The 24584-nt window shown below is 42.3% G+C and overlaps 2 protein-coding genes across 2 annotated transcripts; one reads left to right on the forward strand and one right to left on the reverse strand.

The window, feature by feature from the left end:
• The first annotated feature begins 17917 nt into the window (after window positions 1-17917).
• On the forward strand, window positions 17918-22713 carry LOC116195540 (subtilisin-like protease SBT4.14). Its single transcript, XM_031524794.1, has 11 exons — window positions 17918-18069; window positions 18214-18308; window positions 18601-18698; window positions 18816-18959; window positions 19092-19197; window positions 20150-20663; window positions 20995-21089; window positions 21229-21453; window positions 21615-21723; window positions 21817-22030; window positions 22124-22713. The coding sequence occupies exons 1-11, from the start codon at window positions 17956-17958 to the stop codon at window positions 22651-22653; spliced, it is 2244 nt and encodes a 747-aa protein (XP_031380654.1). The 5' UTR covers window positions 17918-17955; the 3' UTR covers window positions 22654-22713.
• A 358-nt stretch (window positions 22714-23071) lies between these two features.
• On the reverse strand, window positions 23072-23671 carry LOC116206063 (glycine-rich cell wall structural protein 2-like). The gene has a single exon (XM_031538804.1). It carries the CDS (start codon window positions 23669-23671, stop codon window positions 23072-23074), a length of 600 nt encoding a protein of 199 aa, XP_031394664.1.
• Window positions 23672-24584: the final 913 nt, after the last annotated feature.

The following is a 24584-nucleotide window of genomic DNA, read 5'->3' on the forward strand; positions in this document are numbered from 1 at the left end:
AAACAAGTTGTGTTAACGTGTCCGGATAGCGTTTATAATCGTGTCGTGTATACGTGTACCTATTATGACACGTTTCGATAAACGGATTTAAACGTGTCTAAACGGGTTGACACGGATATAAACGTGTCGTGTATGGGTTTCCAAAACCTGACCCGTTTAATAATCGTGTCGTGTACGAGTTATGACTTCGATAACACGAACCCATTTAGACATGACACGTATAAACACGACACGACACGACACGAATTGCCACCCCTAACATGGAGTTCCAATTGGAAGGGATGCTTGGTACTCCTAGGGAAGAGAGTGTCTTTCACGATTCCGAAGCAACGACTTAACCAGTTATGGAGCTCCGGTAGATCATACTCCATCACGGATCTCCCCAACGACCATTATCTCGCCCAGTTCTCCTCGGCAGAGGACAGGGAATGGGCCCTTACTGGAGGTCCTTGGTGATCCAGGGCTACTATCTCACCATACGCGAGTGGACACCGGACTTTGATCCATGGGCATCCAAAGTTGAGCGGACAGCGGTCTGGATTTGCATCCCCTCACTTCCCTTGCAGTACCATTGTGGATCCATGCTTCGAAGGATTGGCACTGCATTGGGACAACCATTGCAAGCCAATAAGTACACACAGACTGTAACAAGGGGGCATTCGCGAGAATTTGTGTTGAAATTGACTTGACCAAGTCTCTAAGGCCGAAATTTGAACTAAGGAGTCGGGTTTACGGGGTGGAGTATGAGGGGCTACACCTAATTTGCTTTGATTGTGGCCGATTTGGGCATTGGAAGGAGGAATGCTGTGTTGGCAATGAGTCGGTAGTGGTGGAAGGACAAGCGGGGGTGGCGCTTTTGGAGGAAGGAGTTAAGCAGGTTGAAAGGGTGCGGCCTAGCAGTGGGCAGCAAGAGGCCAGTGAGGAGCCTGCTCCGACAGGTGGCGAGATTTTCGGTCCTTGGATGCAGGTCCATAACCGACACCGAAATTTGCGCTCGCATCCAGCTATTCGTGGAGATAATGGAGGGAAGAAAGACATTATGGGTGCCCAAAAAGGAAGGAGTAGATTTGCGTTTACAATTCTCGGGGAGCTCGAGGGTGAGAACATCTCTGAGGAAATTGTGCCTGTGGGGGTAGAATTCAAGCCGTTAATGTAGGGCAAGCTGGTGGGCCGGCTGTGGTATTTTAAGCCCAGGTCCAGAAGGAACTAGGGGAGAGTTCAACGACTCGTTCCAATCCTCGACCTAAATCGTCAGCCACGCTAATCCGGGCTATGGATAGTAGTTCAGCTAAGAAGTCTACTGGGGACTAAACCCTCAAAGGCCTAAGCACATCCAATGTGAAGAAGGTCCCTGTGCCTAAGTTAATTAAAATCCTGAAGAGGCCAGATACTGCCCCAACGCGGACATCGGTCACCTCCATCAAATATCCCATCTCATCAGTAGGAGAAGGACCAAAGGTCCCACAGACCCAGGCTCTGATCTCGACGCGAGTCGAAGTGGCGCCCACTATCTCGGGAGCTGTAACCCATGAGGATAAATGACCACCTGAAGTAGTGCTGGCGTCACCTGTCAAGATAGCTGATAATTCTGAGCTCCCCAACATGGAGATCTCATCTGAGGTCAGCGTGACTCTACCAGGCAATGGGGGTGATGACATGCAATGTGAATCCAAGATTCTTGATGATACCGTAAATTCGGTACCCGGTCAACATGATATTTCCTCCCTCTATACTTAATTGGTTTATCAATGAAGTTATTCTCGTGGAATTGTCATGGTGTCGGTAGCATTAATTTTCTAGGATCGTTGAGAGATTACTTACGTCTGCATAGTTCGAATATTGTAGCCATTGTTGAACCTCGTATTTGTGATGCGCGAGCTAATAAGGTTTACAGGAAGTTTCGGGAGTTTGAGGTTGTCCGGGTGGAGGCTGAAGGATTCTCAGGCGGTGTCTGGGTATTTTGGAGGCCGGACCGTCTCAGGCTCACTATTCTACAACATCATAGGCAAGCTATCCATGTACAGGTGGAGAGGGAAGCCGCTCATGGCTCTTCACCACGGTTTACGAAAGCCCCAGTGCCGCAATCCGGGAGGATCTATGGGGCTTTCTTCACTGGGTAGCCCCAACAGGTGATGATGCGTGGTTACTTATGGGGGATTTCATTGCGATTGCCTCGGAGGTTGAAAAGTCTAGCGGAGCACCCTTCAATCCAAATGAGGCCTCTAAGTTCAATGAGGTGCTCCATCGGTGTGGCTTGTTGGACGTGGGTAGCACGGGGCCTTCGTTCACATGGAGGGGGTCGATCTATCGGGGACGCGAGATGATCTTTTGTCACTTGGACCGAGCTGTGTGTAATGCCCAGTGGCGGGTACTCTTCCCGGATGCTTCGGTGATAGTCTTGCCGTTTTCGAAATCGGACCACCATCCTTTGTTCACTTACTGCCAGAGTCGCCAGTCTTCGTCGCCCCATCGACGGCAGTTTCGCTACATGGCAGCGTGGCACACACACCTCAGGCAGCTCTTGGTGAAAATCTCAATGTGTTTCGATTTCGGGTACAACAATGGAATAAGAATATCTTCGAGAACATTCACTTCCGTAAGACCATGGCCCTATTGAGATTAGGGGCATCCAAAGGGCCTTGCAAATGGGACCGAATCTTTTCCTTGATCAACTGGAGAAGAAGATCAGAAGTGAGTTAGAGGAAATCCAAGTGCAGGAGGAATTGTTTTGGTATCAAAAATCGAGGAGCACTTGGGTTAAAGTCGGCGATTGCAATACTAAGTACTTCCATGCTCGAGCGGTTATTAGGAGGAAGAGATTGAAGGTAGAAGCGCTGCGAGGAGAGGATGGTGCGTGGGTGGATGACGATGCCTGTCTAAGCGAGATCGCGGTAAAGCACTTCCTGGCCTTGTACACCACTGTTGACATACCAGACGAGTTCCAAACAAATCATTGCTTTTCAGAGCTACCCAATGGGGCGGACAGCTTGCTCAGCGCAACTCCTACGACAGAGGAGATTTGTCGGGCTCTCTTCAGTATGTCTCCGCTTCGGGCGTCGGGACCCGATGGGTTCCAGGCCTTCTTTTATCAAAAGAATTGGGAGACTGTGCATTCCTCGTTGTTTGAATACGTTAAGGAAGTCTTTGAAGAAGGGAAGTTTGTGGCAGAGATGAACTCTACCTTACTTGTCCTAATTCCGAAAGTTTCGCTTCTGGAGACGATTCACCAATTTTGCCCGATTAGCTTGTGTAATGTCTTGTACAAGCTAATCACGAAGCTAGTGACAAACCGGCTTCAGCCTACATGCTCATCTCCCCGTATCAGTTGAGTTTTGTCCCGGGACGACACATTCAGGACAATGTGATCATTGCTTAGGAATTAATGCACTCCATACGAAAGATGAAGCGGCAGAAGAGTTTCATGGCCATCAAGATTGATTTGGAGAAAGCATATGATCGTGTGAATTGAGATTTTCTCTCGAGTACACTATCGTTGGCCAGGATTCCATTACGATTGAAGCAGATCATTATGGATTCTGTGTCTACCCCGTCTATGCAGGTGTTGTGGAACGGCGAACTCACTGAACCATTCTTTTCGAGGAGGGGTATCCGGCAAGGCTTTCCTTTGTCACCCTACTTGTTCGTCTTGTGCATCGAATGACTTGCTCACTTAATCTTTGATTCTGTCGAGGCGGGACGGTGGAAACCGATTCGCATTGGGGCTCGAGGCCCACCTATTTCCCAAATAATGTTCTCCGATGATCTCCTTCTATTTGCGGAGGCCTTGGTAGATCGGATTAAGGAGGTGATGTGTGTTCTAGAGACATTTTGTCAAGGTTCGGGACAGAAGGTGAGCATGGCTAAATCCATAATCCACTTTTCTGGCAATGTTTCAGGGAGCATTCGAGATCGCATTTGTGAGATCAACTCGCTCACACAGACAGAGGACTTGGGGAAGTATTTAGGGATCTCAATTGTTCATGGTCGAGTGCAGAGGACGCTCTTCCACAGCATGCTGGAACGAGTGAGGAATCGTCTTAACGGCTGGTCAGCTTCTTCTCTTACAATGGCGGGCCCAGTTACCTTAGTCCAGTCGGTTCTACAGTCCATCCCTACGTACCAAATGCAGGTTGTAAATCTTCCCCGTAGCATCTGTATGGAGCTCGAGAGACTATGTCGAAATTTCCTCTGTGGCCACTCAGAGAACTAGAGACGGCTTCATATGGTTCAGTGGGATGCAATCACTCGTCCGAAAGAGGAAGCGGGGCTGGGACTTCGATGCATGAGCGAGTTTAATTGCGCTCTGCTCGGAAAGATCGTGTGGGGAGTTGTCACTCGTCCTTCGGAGCTATGGGTGCAATTATTGACGAACAAGTACCCAAATCGAATGGGACCTGACTTGTCTTTATTGGCAAAGCTAGGAGATTCGTGGCTATGAAGAGGTATTACCTCCTCTTGGAACAGAGTCAAACAAGGCTTAGGCTGGCATATTCAATCGGGGTTTCGTGCTCGATTCTAGAATGATCAGTGGGTGCCGGGAAGCGGCCCTTTGGCTGACTATGCTGTGATTTTGTTGTCCGACGAGGAGGTGCAGGCCACGGTTCATAGCTATGTCACCGAATCGAGGAGATGGGATTGGGAACGGATTGCTCCCCGGCTGGACAATTCATCGCTGCTGCGCATTGCTAGTGTGATGGCCCCGACCTCGGGTGCCCAAGGAAATGACATTCCATTTTGGCGGTTGGCATTGTCTGGGAATTATACGGTCGCATCGGCATACGAACATTTAATTGAGGGCTCGGGGACTGATCACTTCTCCAAGCTATGGAAGAATATTTGGAGATGGGAGGGTCCGCAACGTATTCGATTCTTCCTTTGGTGCACAGCCCGGGAGAGCTTGCTCACGAACGAAGCTCGTTATCGAAGGAGCTTGTGCGACACCCCTAGTTGCCCCTACCGTGAGAGTGGGGCTGAATCTGCTTTACATGTTCTACGGGATTGTGCTCTGGCGAAGCAAGTTTGGTCGAGGCTTGTCCCCATCGATGCTCAACCGGAATTCTTCACTCTTGACCTATTGGATTGGCTTTGGCAAAATTTGTTTTACCCGCATCATCAACACCGGTCGACTACCTTTGTTACAGGTTGCTAGTTGTTGTGGACGTGGAGGAACAAGGAGCTTTTTGAGTCGGATTTCAGCTGTCCCACCTCGGCACGTCGAACTATCTTACAGACCGCTCGATCTTTCCGGGATGGGCGGGCATTGGTGGAAAATGCGATAGATACTATCTCCAAATGCTAGTTCAACATTAGTTGGATTCGGCCCCCCGAGGACTTCTTCAAATTTAACACGGACGGCTCTTCTAGAGGCAATCTCGGGGCAGTCGGAGCTGGTGGCCTCCTTCGCGATGTAGATGGCAGGTGGATCGTGGGATTTGCTCAAAACATTGGCATTGCTACGGTCACCATGGCGGAGCTTTGGGGGTACTCACGGGGATGGAGTTGGCTTGGAACGTGGGATGCCGAAGGTTAATTCTTGAAGTGGACTCATTAGCGGTCTTGCGGATTATTTAAGGGGACGGTCCTACTGCTCCTTGGCTACAGACTCTTCGAGGTCGAATTCTTGACCTTTGTCGTCGAGATTAGGAGGTCCGGATGCAACACACATATCGAGAGGGTAACTATTGTGCGGAAAAGTTTGCAAATATGGCTCTGGAGTACCCGCTCGGCACGCATATTTTTCACTTAGTTCCTAATGGGGTGTTGCAGCTGCTATTAGGCGACATTGTAGGGACCACCATGCCCCTGCCTTATTTTTGTTTCGTTGTAATTTGGGCTATGCCCCCGACTTTACCCAAAAAAAAAAGTACAAGGCAGAAGCTAACTCCCAAAAACCAAATGACAACCCAGCTAATATTTACATCACACCTGCCTAGTACATGTGCCTAGCTATAGAAGAATATACAAGTTTAAATGAGACACCGGGGAGAACAGGTATTTTCAATCTAACTTCATCAAAAATTCTCTGTATCAAAGCTACATCACACATATGGTATTTCTTGAAAATACTGGTGTTGCAATTCTTCCATATTCAATAAATGTAATTTGTCCAGAATAACTTCAAGAAAACATCATCCAACTTTCTACCTTTAAGGGAGGAAATCCAGCAAAGCTTTGATCTCCATTCTGCATTTTATCTGCACTTAATCTCTGTGCACATATTCGAGCCATTAAACTCTTCTACATACCTTGAATAACCAAGGTAGCATGCAGGTGAAAAATATGTGGTCTAAAGTTTCCATATAGGAGCTAAAAATCTCGCCTGAAAAGAAAGAAAACTTGCCTGCTTCAAAAATTTGATCAAATTGCAGAGAAGTCCCTGCATCCTGTTGGGAAGGGATATGCTCAACCAAACAACAACACAACGATTAATCTTCCTCCCCTACTAGTGTAATCGAGATAAGAACCAATCAAATCAACCAACAAGCAGTAAAGTAAAAGAACACCAAGAATTTTACGTGGAAAACCCCGATGTGGGGAAAAACCACGGGACCAACTCCGAATCAACGATCCACTATGAATAAGGTTATACAATGTCTTTCATCAAGGGTAAACCCTTGGATCACCAAACTCAAGAGAAACACTCTTTTGGATCACCTAAATACTAAATTCGTCACCCACACCGGGTGGTTCACAAAGTCAGCTGAAACAGCACCTACAGAGCTCGAATAGAAATTATGACCGTTCAGAACTTAGCTCCACACGTCATGAAGCTTCTGTCAAAATTTCGTCCCAATCGGAGTTCGTTTACGCTTCCGATCGAGATTTGATCTCCAGCTGCGCGCTGCTCTCTGTAACCCGAATTTCAGCTATGTTCCTCTCTATTATGTACTGCCTTTTGCTGATCTGATATCCTATTAGCTGCCGCCTCTTACCCAGCTAATTTAGCTGAAAATTAACCCTAACAAAAGTGGGTCATTGGGCCTATTAAAGTCCGATAAAAACCCAACACAATTTGAGTTCAACTTCCTCCAAATTGGAGGGATACCCAACACATCCTTTCCTCTGCGCATTGAAAGATCAGTTTCATATTGCATGATAAAATATGAAATAATAACCAACCAGTGATAGGCATCGCTCCACATCATTGCCAATATTCTCGACCCACATTTGCTCACTACAAGCAAAACAAGGAGAAATATCAGTTCTATTCTGCCAACTTTGATGTTGCCAGAAACTAAATCGACAGAAGCAACCAATTAATTACACATTCCCTATTGAAAGAAGAGAGAGAAAGTAGAAGTTCTAATTGATCTTTGCGCTTTCTTTTTCTGTATGGGAGCTCTCTGTAAGATGAGTGCTTCCTCTTCTTCTTGCACAACTCTCCTCGATGCTTCTGAAGCTCGACTATCTTCCTTAGGCCCAAAAAAGAGCTGTTACTCCTATTTCTACAAGACCAATTTGTAGAGGAAAAATAAGCCTCAGACTTCAAATCTTTTATAATAGCACTAAGTCAACAAAGCAAATATACGAGGATTACAAAATTGTACCCTAAGATTCACACCGCTAACAGTAATGACATCAATAAGTTGTTCAATATGCTGATCTGCAAAGGCTCTAGATACTTTTTGCTTCTTACTGAGCAAGTTGAAGATTATATTGAAATGCACTAATTATTACATTATAGAATCAGATCAAACTAATCAACTACAACGCAGCAAAGTAATCACCATGAGGGTGGTGAAGAACTAAGTGATTTAGGTGGCTTTTTTTGGCTAATAGAAGCCTTTTTTGGAAGGTGTTCTCCAATTTCCTCTGGGTGAAGATGTTAACTGGGACCCTACTTAACAGAACAAAGACAAGTAACCACTTAATGGAGAGAGGATTGTGCGCACCCGAATTTCGTCTCGTCGGGGCACGCATGCGCGCGCCTAAATGCAACGCGGCTTGGGAGTGTCCACCTTCCCGGGGACGCGCGACGGACGCACGTGAAAAGGAGTCGCCACTACCTGTTTACGACCAGAAGGTCGAGGGCCGGTGAGTTGCCCGGGTCTAGGAGTACGGGGTACACCTAATTGCTAAGGCATATGGTCTGCGAAACCCGAGGTTCCGAATTCGGGGGTTCTGTTACATGCGAGCCTATATCTCGCATGCCCTATTGGTACTCTAGCTTGTCTAGGCTTGCCATTTTTATTTAATTACCGCTTAATTAAGTTTCGCTCATTTTACGCGTTTTGACACCGTAAATTCGAATAGACACTTGAACCGTACACTCTCCAACCGGGATTATTACATGAATAAATATGCATCATAAAACCCTTACATTGTTCTCTCAAATAAAAGATAAATTACAATGACTGAATCCCGGTCGGTTCGCGTTCGGCCGTTATTTCACTCATGCTCATCGTATGATTTTGGAAAAGACCGGAAATTAAATTAAATACGCACTCGGTGTATGGGGGCATTGGACCCCGTGATCGAAGGTTATGGGCATTGGACCCGGTGAATCGTATCCTAAAGGACCGGGCTCGACTCGCATAATAAATAAGTGTAAAAATGTAACAAGTAAGCGCAAATAAACAAACAATGAGATTTTGTTATCGCCAAATTTACGTGAGTTAATCAATTATTATCCGGGGTATCTTAACATACAAATCCTACCTTAAAACAAACAAATAGGATGATGGATAGCGTATGTAGCATTCGGCATCATTTAACGGACCCGACAGACATGATGTCCATAGTCAAGTCTTGAATGAGTGGGTTATTTTTAGATTATTCTGTATCGCGACAATATGGCTTTTACAGATTAAAAGTATTTTCACCTAAAATACCCAAAACCTAACCCTCTATTCGACTATTGCCCATGTTTGATTTAAGCCGAGTTTGTGATTAATTTGTTTTCCTGTTTTGACCAATTCTATGCACAAACCTACGCTAGGATCACGGCAGGACAAGAACCGGTAATCATGCCCTTGAATCGGTAAATATGTGTGTGCATGAAAATCAAGATTACGTTGTACGTATCTCGGTGCTTTTGAAATTGTGAATTTTGAAAAGGGCATGACTAATAGTTCTTGAACTGTCGACGCGATTACAAATTATTAATCAATTCGTGCAATCCAATTAAAGAAATCAAGTGATTTAATTTAGCCAAATTTAATGTCCCGATTATCCCGTGTGTAAAATTTTAGGTTAATTAAAAAAACTTGCCGAATGCTTTAGTCTACGGATTTCGAGCCGTCGAGATAGCCATTAGTTGACCGCCCGATAAACTCTAATTTCCGACATGGTCACATAATTACAAAAATGAAATATTTAAATGGGGCACATACATTGTCGGTGGGTGATCCAAGTAGAAAAGGGCCTGATATTTTTAGAAAATGTCCAGGGGACTGAATTGAACGATTTTAAAAGAGCAGGGACTGATTTGAAAATTTTGAAAAAAAATTGGGGACTGATCTGAAAATTCTAACAAATTGGGGACTGATCTGAAAATTCTAAAAAAATGGGGACTGTGTAAAAAAAATACTGAAAATGTCCAAGGACTTATTTGAAATGAATTTGAAAATCTGGACTGATCTGAAAAAAAAGGCCCCAGGACTAAACTGAAACAACTTGAAAAGTTTCTAGGGATGCTTGAAAAATTCTGGAAAATCCAAGGACTGATTGGAAAATAGTAAAATGACCGAGACTTGATTGAAAATAATTTTTAGAATTCGGGGCAGATCTGAAAAAAATAAAATGGGTCCTCTGGACTGAAATGTGACAAAATGGATAGTTCGTAAAATAGAGTTTGGGACAAATCCGATCACTCACGCGACCCAGGAACACTCATTTCACATTATATCCATCAAGCAAGCAATAATATTCAGGAAAGGAGCCCTAATCATGCCACTAAGTCGAGAATTTACCTAGTTCGGAAAGTTGAGGGGCTTCTTTGTAAAAATAAAAAAAATCACCGGACAATCGGGTCGGACCGGATTGGATCGGACTGCCCACCCGAGGGAAGAAACCGCCCGGAAAAGCGCTGGGCCGGACTGAAGCGTGTTGGGCCTGAATGGGCTAGACCTGCGAAGAAAGGGAAATGGGCCGAGGCCCGTCAGCCGGCGGCGGTCGGGATCGCCGGGGACGGCAGCGATTCGCGCCTCTGGACGCCGCGACGACGGCACGAGAGGGTGCGGGAGATAGCTCTGGGCGCCACTTGGGCCACGCGGTGTCCGGTTTGGACTTCACCGAGGTCGAAACGGCCGGAATCGAGGGAGTTTTCGCGATTTTCCGGCGATGGTCCCGAATCGCACCGATCTCCAAATTCTCTCAAACGAGAGCCAATTTTTCCTTTTTTCCCTCTGGGTCGTGTCCCTCCTGAGCCGAATCCTCGTTCTGTTTATTTTGATTTCAATTTTATCCGCTTTCCGTTGAGATTTCGGCCGATTTGGCGGAAATCGCGAAAATCGCGATTTTGGGGGATCCTAGGTTGGCGGCGTCGCGGGCAGCCGGCGAGCGCTGCCCGGCCCTGCCCGAATCGTTTTTTTTTTTTTTTTAAAAAAAAGGCCGGCGGTCACGGGCAGCCGGTCAACGCTGCCTGTGACCTGCCCGAATGTTTTCTTTTCTTTTCTCTTTTTTTTATACATATATATATATAATTTAATTTAAATTAAAAATTTTATTCTCTTTTTTTTTTAAAGAAAAGGTAATAAATTGGAATAAAATGACGATTTTGCCCCTTGGAGCCGATGGACCGAAATGGGGTGCTGACAAGGATCACATATTATTCAAGGAAGCATAACCTCCATAACCCAAGCTTAAATTCAAGGAGAAGATGATAGGGAGATTAAAATCCTGTAATTCATTAAACCACCAGATTTAATAAGATAGATAATAGATAATACTAAGAGGAAAGAAGAAATAAAAGCACAAAGGAATATGAGGAATAATGAAGAATGAAGAATGTGATGGCTAATTAGAACCTATCAGCTCCTATTCTAGTGATACGTTAAATGGCATACTCAATTATTCAAAGCTAACCAAGTATAAGCAAATGAAGTAATGAAAAGATATTTATACTATAATTTGTAATTTTCCTTGGTGCTTCATCTTTTCTTTTAAGGATCCTTTGAACACTTTCCAAGGCATAATGACTTAATGCAAGAAGCTGTAATGACAAAAATGAATACATAAAGATATGTTTGAAATCGAAAATTGGCTGCTAAGGAAGATAAGAGTGAACCCTTGGGCATACGTCCAGGGTACCGTGCCAACTATATCCCTTTCACAATATACTGACTGCTCAGTACGGAGGAAGTCTACTTAGTTTTAAGGCAGTAATGCACAACATAAGAGCATCATAAATAATGCAACACATGTAATGCCTCCATATACTAAAGGGGAATTTACCCCAAATGACCCGTGATTTACCCGTTTTGTCAAATCTATCATATGTTTTTTTTTGTCAAATATATCTCATGATTTACTTTTTGCATCAAATCTATCCCGGCGTTATCTTTTCCGTCGACATCAAATGGCCGTGCTGGCGTGACGCCCACGTGGTAAGTGTGGCCCACTATCGCTCCACGTGGGCGCCACGTTAGCACGGCTGTTAGATGTCGAGGGAAAAGATAACGCCGTGATAGATTTGATGCAAAAAGTAAACCATGAGATATATCTAACAAAAAAAAACATAAGATAAATTTGACAAAACGGATAAATCATGGGTCATTTAGAGTAAAAACCCCTATACTAAAGTATCCTCGATATATGAACATCTCTCAAACAATTTAAAATGCTAATCAATTTCCACTGGATTATATAGAACCGCTGACAAATACTGCATCATGGGGTGCCTCTGAACACATTTATTTAAATAAGCCAAACGGCATGAGCATGTATCCCTCTAACAATGGGCATGCCATCGAATTATTAGGCCCAATTACCTTAATGGAGAAACAGAGGGAAAGATCGGGATGCTGTCGAACATGTGGTGGGCGCAAAAGACATGGAGGCAAAGAGGACGCAAGGGAACTGTTCAAGTATTCGAGTGTAATTGACAAACGAAAATGGAATATGGACAACCCCAATGGTCAATGGAAAAACAAAAGTTTAGTGGCCGGTTGGATAGGGGATCAACAATGGAGAGAACAAAGCGTGGGTGGCTGGAAAGTGTACCTTAAAATCCGTCAAACAGGTCCAGAAAGAGGCTCCAATTGGAAGAATTGAGTTCGAGAGCAATCCCTAAGGGAAAGCCCAACGTCCGTGTGAGAAAATAGGTAGGAAGCAGTGGCACGGACAGGTTAAGCTAGCTGCTAAAGGAAGTAAGAGAGACTGAGGGACAATCACAGAGACTACATATGGAGAAGGCGAAATAGTGGACAAATTGAAGAGATATATATAGAGATAGACAGAAAAAGAGAGAGCTCGTGGTGACTTTTGGTAGAAGGAGGGGCATGCACATTAGGACGTCATCAGAGAGGAGCGAAAGTAATTTTGGAATAACAGAACACAGTTGACAGGATTCGTTCGAATAGTTGCGGCACAATTAGAGAGAAGGGGCTCCATTGGAGTCCCTACGTGTGAAAATACACTATTGAGCTTTACATTTTTTATATAGAGTATAGAAGTATAGATTTATAAAACTACACCAAATTATGAAATATTCATAAATTTGATACGTGAATGAAATTTTGTGAAAGCGAAGCGGACTTTACTGACTCAACTATAATTAAACAAAGGCCACCGCTTCCCATCAGATTTCGATTGTCTAAAGAAAATTTAATATGTTATGAAGGTCTCATTAATTAGAAACCATTTTAAATTCAAGGAAATATTTCAGTTTTAATTCTCAAACCCTTAAATATTTTAGATGAAAATTTACATTATACTAAACATGTCAAAGGAGTTTTTTTTTGGTACGGACAAAAGCTAGTGAAAGTGAAAAAGGGGTGGGTTAATGCGTTCGGAGAATATATAACCCCATTTTATTTATAGGAGAAACTCCATATTATCGAAGACAGAAAATTACAAATACTCATGGTTATATGCATCCCACAAGATCTATAGCCGATCCACTCAGGATTACGTAATATTTCTTCTGTGTCATAATGGTCATGGACTGTGAACGTACTATGATAGATCTGCGGCAGAAATAAAGAGGTATGGAAAATTTTATATTGAAAAAGGAACTCGGATGCTCTTGCTTCTAGTTGTTCTAGAACATGCGCCGCATCATTAAATTTCCTTTTCGACTATATTATTCTCAGGAAAAAAGACACTTTGGCCATGCATGGACATTTACGTTAAGTATCTCTTTGGTCATTAACATTTACTGTGTATTGTTCTAGCCATATAGAATGTTAATATTGGCTATCAAGGAGGATGTAGTATAGTAGTGCACGATTTCGCCTGGTAATTAAGAGATTCTAGGTTCAATACTTACTAGAGAATTACTCGTATCGCTTTATTAATTATTAGAATTTATATTTTATTTTAATAGATTTATAAGCTTTTTTTTGTAAAAATAAATAAATAAATAATATTGACTCAATTTGGGCACTCGACATGGCAGGAACTATTAATTTAGATGGACTATTTACTTATTCTAGTAAGTGCTTAAAATTTCATCATTTAATTTTCAGCACTTAATTTTAAGTTGAAACATACACACACTAAGAGTCATGTTACCACCATCCAAATAAATAGGATGTTATCTCGAGTGGCCAAGACATTTATGTAACGCAAGCCTCATATAACTAGAGGTGCACCTTTAACTACCTCGAAACTGGATTGGGCCACTGGCCTGACTAACATGTGTAAGCCCCACAAGTGCGCGCGAAATCGTAACTCATTTTGATAGTATGTAAAATGTAAAATTTCACTGATGTATAAATGACTGGGCTAATCTTCAATCCAAAAGCTCAAACCAGTGGGTTGTGGTACCCAATTTATAAACCCGTTGATTTCTTTTTAATATTTTCATATGAGACAATCTCTTTCAACACCTGCCATCACGTGGCACCGTATAGTCTTTCTCACCCTTTACCTACACGTACCACATGAACACTTAAACACTGGTCCTCAATAAATTACCTCGAGTTGAACTCTCCTCTCTTCCTGAACTCATTCCTCAACTGCCTTGAGGTAGGCTTCCTCTTCCGCACTCGGGCGAATGGGAGTCAAACCAACTACAAGTCTATTTTAAAATCTTGAGTAGTTAAAAGGACACGAAGTAAATGTTAATAGCGAAACTGATACTTAATATAAACTTTAATGGCTAAATAATCTTTATCCTTAGTTTTCACCAGAATCGGTTTTTTTTTTTCTTTTTTTCTTTCTGAATTAAGGTGCCCAAGCTCAAAAGCAGAACTGGTCAATTAATTAACCTTGTATGCAACAAACAAGAAGTGAAGCGGAAAGAGTTGAACAAAAGCCCCCCCTATAGAAGCAATCGCAATTTCTCTTTTGTTAATTTTCAATAGGAAGCAATCCCAAATAAGTCAATTATATATAGAGAGGGAGATGACAGTGACTGTGACATTTGAGAATTATAATTGGTTCTCTTCCTTTAAAGTTTCCCCTAAAGCAAAAACATGACTATTGAAAAGGCAGAAAACTTGTTCTTTTTAAGAGCAACCAAAAATAAAATTTAAAATGTCATCCATGATTATGAAACTCTCGAGTTTACGATTTTAACGATGCGTTTGGTTTCAGAGTTAAAGTAACTTTGATTTTGATTGTGAAAAAGGACAAATGTTGTACAGTGCGTTGAGTTAAAGTTAAAGTTAAAATTTTTGACTTGGGAAATGTGTATTTTTATTGTGTAGTGGGTTGAGTTAAAGTTAAAGTTAAAATTTTTGTGATTTTAACCCTGAAAATAAACTAGCCATAAGAGTCTAGGGATGGAAATGAGTAGACTCTGTTCAAACTCTAAATTGGAAGTAAACTCAGTAAATTCGCAAATAGACTCTTTAGATTCGGTAAACTCTACGATTACGAGCCTACCACGTTTACTTTTTTGAGGGAAAAAAACAAGAAAGATTGAGCTCACTGAATGGCAAGATGCAAGTGAACTTCATCCGCACTTATAACATTTTATAATTGAAAAATCATAACATAATTACATATAATGTCTTAATTCTTCCTTTTTCAGTTCAGTTCTCCGAAAGTCTTCTCCCTTCTTCAGTGTTTTATTCTCATTTATTTTGGTTATGTATAAGCATAATTTGCGTTGGGCTGGATGAATTCGAAATTTAGTTCATTCGGAGTTTTAATTAAGTGTTTAAAATTAAAACTATTTTTTTCCTTGAGATTTTGATATTTGGAGTTGCATGGTTTCTAAACTCTACGAGTATACTGATCGAGTTTTAGGAGACCAGTCTATGGGACTCTCACCGAATCTAGTTAAACCTGATAATCTTGATAGCCTATTGACGGAAAACTTGTATATGACTCTATAGCTAGCTATAGACCTTGAGAAATACGTATAATTAATGTAGATAAGGAGCTCCCTTTGTATTGTTTTAGCCATATAGAATGTCAATATTGGCTATCAGGGAGGATGTAGTATAGTAGTGCACGATTTCGCCTATTAAGAGTTTTAGGTTCGATATTCGTTAGGGAATTACTCGTATCGCTTTATTAGTTATTAAAATTTCTATTTTATTTTAATAGATGGATTAGCTTTTCTTTTGTAATAATAAATAAATAAATAATATTAACTCATCTTGGAGCACTTGTTCTAGGGCATTAAAGGCATAATTTCAGCATTAAAATAAGCTAAAAGTAATTCACCTTCTCACAATCAAACAAGATTTACTTATTCTAGGAAGTGCCTAAAATTTCAGCATTTAATTTTTCGCACTTAATTTTAAGTTGAAATATACACATACTAAGAGTTATGTTACATTTTCCATCCAAATAAATAGTCTGTAATCACGAGTGGTCAAGACATACCCATAACACAAGCCTCATATAACTAGAGGTGCACATTTACTTACCTTGGAACTGAACTGGACCTCTGGCCTGACTAACGCGTGTAAGCCCTACACGTGCGTGCGAAAGCGTAATCTATTATGATACCATGTAAAATATAAAATTCCATTGGGCCTATTAATGATTTGCCTCATCTCCAATTCAAAAGTTCAAGCCAGTAAGTTGCGGTACCTAATTTCTTATAAACCTGTGGATTTCTCTTTAATTTTTTCGTGTGGGACAATCTCTCTCAACACCCACCCTCACGTAGCACCATATAGTCTTTCTCACCCTTTACCTACACGTGTCACGTGAATACTTAAACACCTGCCCTCAACAATTTACCTAAAACCGGACTGTCATCTCTTCTCGAACTGAAGACTCAACTTCCTCAAGGTGGGCATCCTCTTCTGCACTTGGGCGAGGGAGGTCAAACCAACTATGAGTCTATTTTAGAATCTGGAGTAGCTAAAATGACACAAAGTAAATGTTGATGGCGAAACTGATACTTAATATAAACTTTAATGGCTAAATAGTCTTTATCCTTAGTTTTCACCAGAATCGGTTTCCTTCTTCTTCTTCTTCCTTTTTATTTTTATTTTTTGTGAATTAGGGTGCCGGAGCTCAAAAGCAGAACTAGTCAATTAATTAACCTTGTATGCAACAAACAAGAAGTGAAGCGGAAAGAGTTGAACGAAAGCGCCCGCCCACCCCCCCAATAGACGCAATCGCAATTTTCAATAGGAAGCAATCCCAAATAAGTCAATTATATATAGAGAGGGAGATGATAGGGACTGTGATATTGAGAACTATAATGGGTTCTCTTCCCTTAAAGTTTCCCCTAAAGCAAAAACATGACTATTGAAAGGCAGAAAACTTGTTCTTTTTAACAGCAACCAAAAATAAAATTTAAAGAATGTCATCCATGATTATGAAACTCTTGAGTTTACGCTGCCTTGTTTGGGATTAGCTCAACTTTTGTATATATATATATATATATATATATATATATATTAATTGGGTTATAATGATTGTGTTGTTAAATTATGAGAAAAAAATATAAAAATGTAATGAATAGTTGAGAGAAAATAATGATTGTGTTCTTGAATTGTAGAAAAGTAATAAATAGTTGAGAGAATTTAACATTAAAAATTGAATTGAATAGTTAAAAAAATTGAAGAAAAAATGAAAAATAATAATTATATTGTTAAATTGAAGATAAGCGGAGTTAAGTGGAGTATAGTTAAAAATAAACTCTAAACCCAAACAAAGTAGGAGTCTACGGATGGAAATGAGTAGACTCTGTTCAAACTCTAAATTGGAAGTAAACTCAGTAAATTCTCAAATGGACTCTTTAGATTCGGTAAACTCTACGAGTACGAGCCAACCGAGTTTACTTTTTGGAGGGGAAAAAGCAAGAAAGATTGAGCTCACTGAATGGCAAGATACAAGTGAACTCCATCCGCACATATAACATTTTATAATTGAAAAATCATGACATAATTACATATAATGTCTTAATTCTTCCATTTTCAGTTCAGTTCTCCGAAAGTCTTCTCCCTCCTTCAGTGTTTTATTCTCATTTATTTTGGTTATGTATAAGCATAATTTGCGTTGGGCTGGATGAATTCGAAATTTAGTTCATTTGGAGTTTTAAGTAAGTGTTTAAAATTAAAACTTTTTTTCCCAGAGATTTTGATATCTAGAGTTGCATGGTTTCTAAACTCTACGAGTATACTGATCGAGTTTAGGAGACCAGTCTAGGGGAATCTCGCCGAATCTAGTTAAACTTTGATAATCCTGATAACCTATTGACCGAAAACTTGTATGTGACTCTATAGCTAGCTATAGACCTTGAGCAACACGTTTAAATTAATGCAGATAAGGAACTTCCTTTGCATGAACTGCCCATATATATATGAGAGGGAGACAGAACTTAATTAGGACAGATTGGAAACCCAACTAATTATTAGCCTTCTCCTTATGTGAAGAACAATGTCTTCAAAGGAAACCAAGTTCGCCTTCTTGTCCTGTGGTCGCCACATTACTTTGTTCATATTGATGATCAGTTCTTTTGCCATTGCTGCTGTAACTGGGGAAGAAGATAAGGTGAGCAGAAAGTTCCAATATTCTTGAATCCATACATGCAGACACATATATATGGCTTAATTTCTCAAGTTTGGCCATGTACATGTCGATCTTATTTCCCCATAAAGTATAAATGAGTTTCTTGCAATTTATTTGGTTAAGCAGAGGTTTTTCATTGTGTACCTGGGGGAAGCTACCCGGGAGACGAGGGAATTAGCAGCTCAAGCTCACCTTGACGTCCTCTCAACTTTGAAGGGAAGGTTTAGACATCTCTCCCCTCTCCCCTTCATTACATCTCATTGATCAACAATCGCGGAAAACGGGAACGTTTTTATCATAAACATATATGGCATAACAATTTCTGTTTTGTTTTTCCAGTTTTCTCGGAGAATGCAATGGTATCGGATGTTGTTTTGCTTTATCCCGTTTGAAACGAGGCCAACCAACATATTCATATTCACCATCTTATTTTGCGAGATTCGACCTATTCATATATACCATCTATGCTGTAAAACATCCTAAGATATACTTTCATCTATTTTGGCCTCTCAGGGAAGACGAAGCAAGAGAATCATTAGTCTACAGCTACACGAAAAGCTTCAATGCATTTGCAGCGAAACTGTCCGAGGATGAGGCTGAAGAGTTATCAAGTACGCTAGTTCCTTATAATTAATTCATCAAATATGTAATTAAGGAAAGCAAATTATTTCAGTTTCCATATATATACCGCGTCTTAATTCCATTACGTGGCGTGTCAATTTTGCTAGACATGGACGAGGTTGTCTCGGTTTTTCCCAATCAGTACCACCAGCTCCACACCACAAAATCGTGGGACTTCATTGGGTTTCCTCAAAATGCAAGGAGGAAACTGGAAGTCGAGAACGAAATCATCGTGGGTCTACTTGACACAGGTTCTTGACTGATCATCAATACCTTTCATTCCAAATTTTCCGGTTCGACAAACGATTTTATTCACCATATTAAGAAGTAAAACTGAATTTAGTGTAAGGAAAGAGAGGAAAATTGCAATATCATTTTGGCAGGGATTACTCCACAATCTGAGAGCTTCTCAGACAAGGGATTTGGTCCTCCTCCTTCCAAATGGAAAGGAACTTGCGACCACTATGCAAATTTTTCTGGATGCAACAAGTAAGTTATGGTTGCAATCCCTACAATAACGTCTATATATTAATTATCATCTCGACGCGGTTATGCTTTCTTGTATTAACATGTAATGAATCCAGTTCATATATTCATCAGTTCTAATTCTTCTTAGAACTTATCGATTTCAATTGTCTCATAGAAATTATTCCGCGGATATAATCCAATAGTGCCTCCTCTCAAATAATCCCTATTACAACTTCTCAATCATTTTCATCAAGCCCTTTCCTCATAGGATTTAATGTAGTATTTCTTATTTATGCGGCGTTTATAATTAAACGTGATGTGGTGGTGTTGTAGGTATATATTTGGTGGGCATGTTACTGTTGTACCAGATACTCTGCTCTATTGTTACCAAACGTCGCTAGCAATATAATAAGAGAATAAGAGAATAAGAGCCCAATTGTAAAGAAAACACAACTAGGGGCTCAAATTGCTATTGAAATAAAATTATAAACATTTTCAAAATAAGAACAAATTTCATAAACTATTTTATAGTTTCCTAAAAGAATAATGACATCCCCTCCTTTTAAGGGGTTCAAAGTAAAATATTATTTCAATTGCAAGTAAGCAGGAAGTGTAACCCTCCTTTTACAAAATAATATTTCAATTACAATTAAAGTCATTTTGCAAAATTACGAGGGTGGTTTGCAGAATTTACCCGAAACTTAATATCCCGAGTTGTGATAATAGTTAATTCTCTTGTTTGTAGAATTTATCCCAGAAATAAACATTTGACTTACAGGATCTCAATCTTAACTTAATCTCTTGTATGGGGAGATTGTTTAATTTGGGTGGAGTATATAAGTACTTAAACCAGTTAGGGGTATATCTGAAAATAAATAGTTTGTTTATGGGATTAAAACATAGATGTCCCCGGTTTGACTTTTTAGCAGCTTCAGTTTGACCGGTCAACTTCGTCTGTTTACTCTCCTTGCAGCAAGATCATCGGAGCAAGATACTTCAAGCTAGACGGAGGCCCAGCCCCCGGTGACATCCTCTCCCCCGTCGACGTCAACGGCCATGGCACCCACACCTCCTCCACCCTGGCTGGGAACGTCGTCCCCGATGCCGACCTATTCGGCCTCGCGAAAGGCACCGCTAGGGGGGCCGTCCCATCCGCCCGGGTGGCCGTATACAAGGTCTGCTGGGCCGGCGTCGGCTGTGCCGACATGGACATCCTGGCCGCATTTGAGGCCGCCATCCACGACGGAGTCGATGTCATCTCTATATCCATCGGAGGCGCTGCCCCTAGCTACCTTAAGGACACCATAGCGATAGGTTCGTTCCACGCCATGAGGAAGGGCATCGTGACGGTGGCGTCGGCCGGGAACAAAGGGCCCGACCTCGGGAGCGTGGCTAACCACGCGCCTTGGCTGGTGACGGTGGCTGCGAGTGGGATTGATCGGCAGTTCCAGAGTAAAGTGGAGTTGGGTAATGGGAAGACGGTCATCGTACGATCCTGCTCCTATTTTTTCCAAAAACATATATTCAGTAAATGACGTCGAACGGGATTAGTCTCAGCTAGATACCTAAAAACACAATGCATTAAATGTGATCTGATATTTAGACCACCAGACACTCTTAGGAACAACATTAACATTGTTTAACTAATCAAACATGCATTGATGCGGTCCGCTTGAACGGAAGGAGACCAGGAGGGAGTAGTTCTGTTAGATTTTATTATTATGATTAGCTAAGACAGTGTGAAGATTTCAGCTTAGTTCAAGTGAGCAACGATCCGTACTTTTGGTATGGATTGATTACCATGAATCCTCTATGCAGGGTGTCGGAATAAATGCATTCGAGCCGAAGCAGAAACTGTTTCTTCTTGTTAGTGGGGCAGATGTGGGCCGAAATTCAAGTGTTATCGATGCAAGGTACTTCTACTCAAATTCATGAGACCAAGTTGATCCATCGGACTACAAGTATCTCATGCACCCGTAAAATCTCACTATAACTAAAAACCGTTAAAATTTTTTGACTTTTAAGAAACAGCATTGGAGTTTAACGTTACAGGTACTGTTCAGAGAACTCGATGGACTCTGCTAAAGTAAAGGGGAAGCTTGTATACTGCAGATTATCGACGTGGGGTGCCGATTCTGTAGTTAAAGGGATTGGCGGGGTTGGGGCCATCATCGAGAGCCCTGAGTACCTAGATACTGCCGAGATTTTCATGGCTCCAGCCACTATAGTGAATGCCAGCGTTGGCGACTCGATTGATGAATACATTCACACCACAAGGTAATGCCAGCGACCAGCATTCTCCAGTAGTACTGATTCTCAGGATTTCTTTCAGGGAAAATCCCGAGCAAGGGTGTATCGCAGGAGGTTTTTGATAAACATATGAAATGATAAAGACGCATCTGAGATGAAATTTGTGCAAATGTATTTGCATGATGCAGATCTCCGTCAGCAGTCATTTATAGGACTGAGGAAGTTCAAGCTCCGGCTCCTTTCATCGCTTCGTTTTCATCTAGAGGCCCGAACCCTGGATCTCAACGCCTGCTCAAGGTCTGAGCCTTATCATCACCGTGATACCAAAGACTATAAAAACACTTTCGTCGAATTTATTTTGTTTAAACTTTGCTTTTGTAATTGAATCAGCCGGACATAGCTGCACCTGGTGTTGACATTTTGGCATCGTACACCCCGATGAAGACACTGACAGGGTTAAAAGGGGACACCCAGTACGCAAAGTTCACTCTCATGTCGGGAACTTCGATGGCGTGCCCTCATGTTGCTGGGATTGCTGCTTATGTTAAGTCATTCCACCCGAGTTGGTCTCCTGCTGCGATCAAATCGGCTATAATCACCACAGGTAATATACGCTGGGATCCAGAATACCTTACTGTAAGGTGGGTTTCTCTCGCCTGGCTTATGCTTGTCTAATGTGGGATTTTTTTGGGTGAAGCAAAACCGATGAGCCGAAGAATGAACAGCGAGGGAGAGTTTGCCTTTGGAGCAGGCCAAGTGAACCCCACGCGGGCACTTAGCCCCGGCCTAGTCTACGACATGGATGAGATGAACTACATCCAGTTCCTCTGCCACGAGGGCTACAGAGGGTCCTCCCTGTCAGTCCTCGTTGGCCCCACACCCATAAACTGTTCATCCCTCCTTCCGGGGCTCGGATACGACACCCTCAACTATCCGACAATGCAGATGAGCGTGACAACAGATGGCCAGGTAGGCGTGTTCCGGAGGACAGTCACGAATGTAGGCCCAGCACAGGCCGTGTACAATGCCACCATTCGGGGTCCCAAGGGAGTGAGCATCAATGTGAAGCCCATGAGCCTGTCCTTCTCGAGGGCACACCAGAAGAGGAGCTTTAAGGTTGTCGTGAGGGCTGGACCTCTGAGAAGCTCACAGATGGTGTCTGGTTCAATCATTTGGAAGAGCCCAAGACATGTTGTGAGGAGTCCTGTTGTTATTTATGGAGAGTGATAAATAATAAATATACATATACACGTTATTACATCTTTTTATTGTTCATTATTATTATTATTATTTCGGTGGATGGATTGACATTATTAAGTTTAACAGTACGGAGCTTACACAGTCGGCCCGAGCATGTTAATGCTCGAAACATCTCGAACATGGTCAGAACTTAGCTCCCGACGATCTAACCGAGTTTGGACGTAAGAAAGGCTAATACGATTATTAGTCATATATAGAACAGGACACGAGACAAGCAAACAACAAACGAAACACCTCCCGCGACAAGACAACATCATTTGGATACTGGTTAGAGTATCCTTTCCTTATTCTTGTTTCAACTTTGAACACTAAACCATGAAGTCAACTGAGGAAAAGTCAATGCTCAGTTGTGCATGAATGCATCATCCATGCTGGTCCTGGCCCCTCAATGGCCTTCACCATATTCCTTCTTACCATAGCCAAAACCTTCTCCTCCGCCTTGCCCGTACCCTCCGCTGGCCCCGCTGCCGCTGCCGCTGCCACTGCCTCCGCCACCTCTACCCCTACCATTATCATATCCCGAGCCATACCCGCTGCCAAAGCCTCCTCCTCCTCCTCCTCCGCCACCAGATCCATACCTGCCGTTGCCCCATGCACCACCGCTGCCACCACCTGCACCATACCCATCCCCTTGGCCCATACCACCGCCATATCCTGGACCTCCACTGCCTCCAAAGCTGCCCCCTCCTCCACCACTACCGCCACCTATACCACCTCCATTTCCGCCACCACCGTTGCCATAGCCTCCAGCTGCAATACCGCCGCCACCTCCACCACCGCCAGCGCCACCAATACTGCCATAGCCACCGCTGCCACCAACACCTATCCCACCGCCGCCTTTGCCACCTTGGTAGCCTCCTATTAAACCTCCGGAAAGGCCCTGATCATCGGTCAGAAACCTCTTTCCCCTGCTACCCTCTACACAAAAGAGCCCCGACAACAAGAAGTACCCAACCAGCTGCATGAGATTCCTTAGGACAAACATTGTTGATTGTTGCACTCTTTCCTATCACTAGAGCTGCCAAGCTCGCCCTAAGGAGAGTTAAGACACCAAACCAGCACCGATATATTTATAGTCAAAAGGCTAGCAGAGCCTAGAGTTAAAAACCTAGTATAGTACTATAAGAGTACTGAAAAACTCTTTAATCAATATATAATTGTTTATAATATTATGTTGGGCTACAGAAATATAAGATTTTGATTCTTGGGAAGGTGACATGATATTAATTATATACATATTTATAGGAGTTGAGGCTGTTGAGCAGAGAATGCATGGAAGGGGGAGAGGGGAAGGGAATCAAATGGCACTGAAAGCGTGGAGTTGGAGATAAGGCGTGCGAGCGGGTGATTCTGTTGGGGAAACCGATGTGCATGATCGCCCCACCACCCCCCAACCATGCAGATTGAACGGCTACACAAGATTTATGCGTCGGTCCTATGCTCCCTTTGGCGAATAAAAATTGTAGAGAAAAATGTTCGTAATTTTGGTGATGGCAATGGAAAATCCAACCACGAGGTGTGATATATATATATATGGGGTTGGTAGATTGTGCTCTATGTGATTGAACTTTACTTATGGAGTGTGTTTCATATACCCGAAGCACCACACGACCGGGACCAAGACGACATCTGATTTCAAAAATTAAAACTCGAATTATTGGTAAGCGATTCCCCCGAAATGGAACGGACAACAAATCCAATCCACACGACGTGTGTGGGACTTTACGTCTATTTACACTTCCCACACCGTTTGCGGTTTTTGAATGTAATAGGAGGTTGGGCATCTCATGTAATTTTGATCAAATTTGTAAACACTGGCGAGTAGACTAGCTGCTGGGGTCCAAGGGTAAGGGAACGTGATGTAAATTGCGGGAACAATGTTATTTTAGTGGAGTCGC

The sequence above is a fragment of the Punica granatum genome, chromosome 1, assembly GCF_007655135.1.
Source record: "Punica granatum isolate Tunisia-2019 chromosome 1, ASM765513v2, whole genome shotgun sequence".
Taxonomy (NCBI): domain Eukaryota; kingdom Viridiplantae; phylum Streptophyta; class Magnoliopsida; order Myrtales; family Lythraceae; genus Punica; species Punica granatum.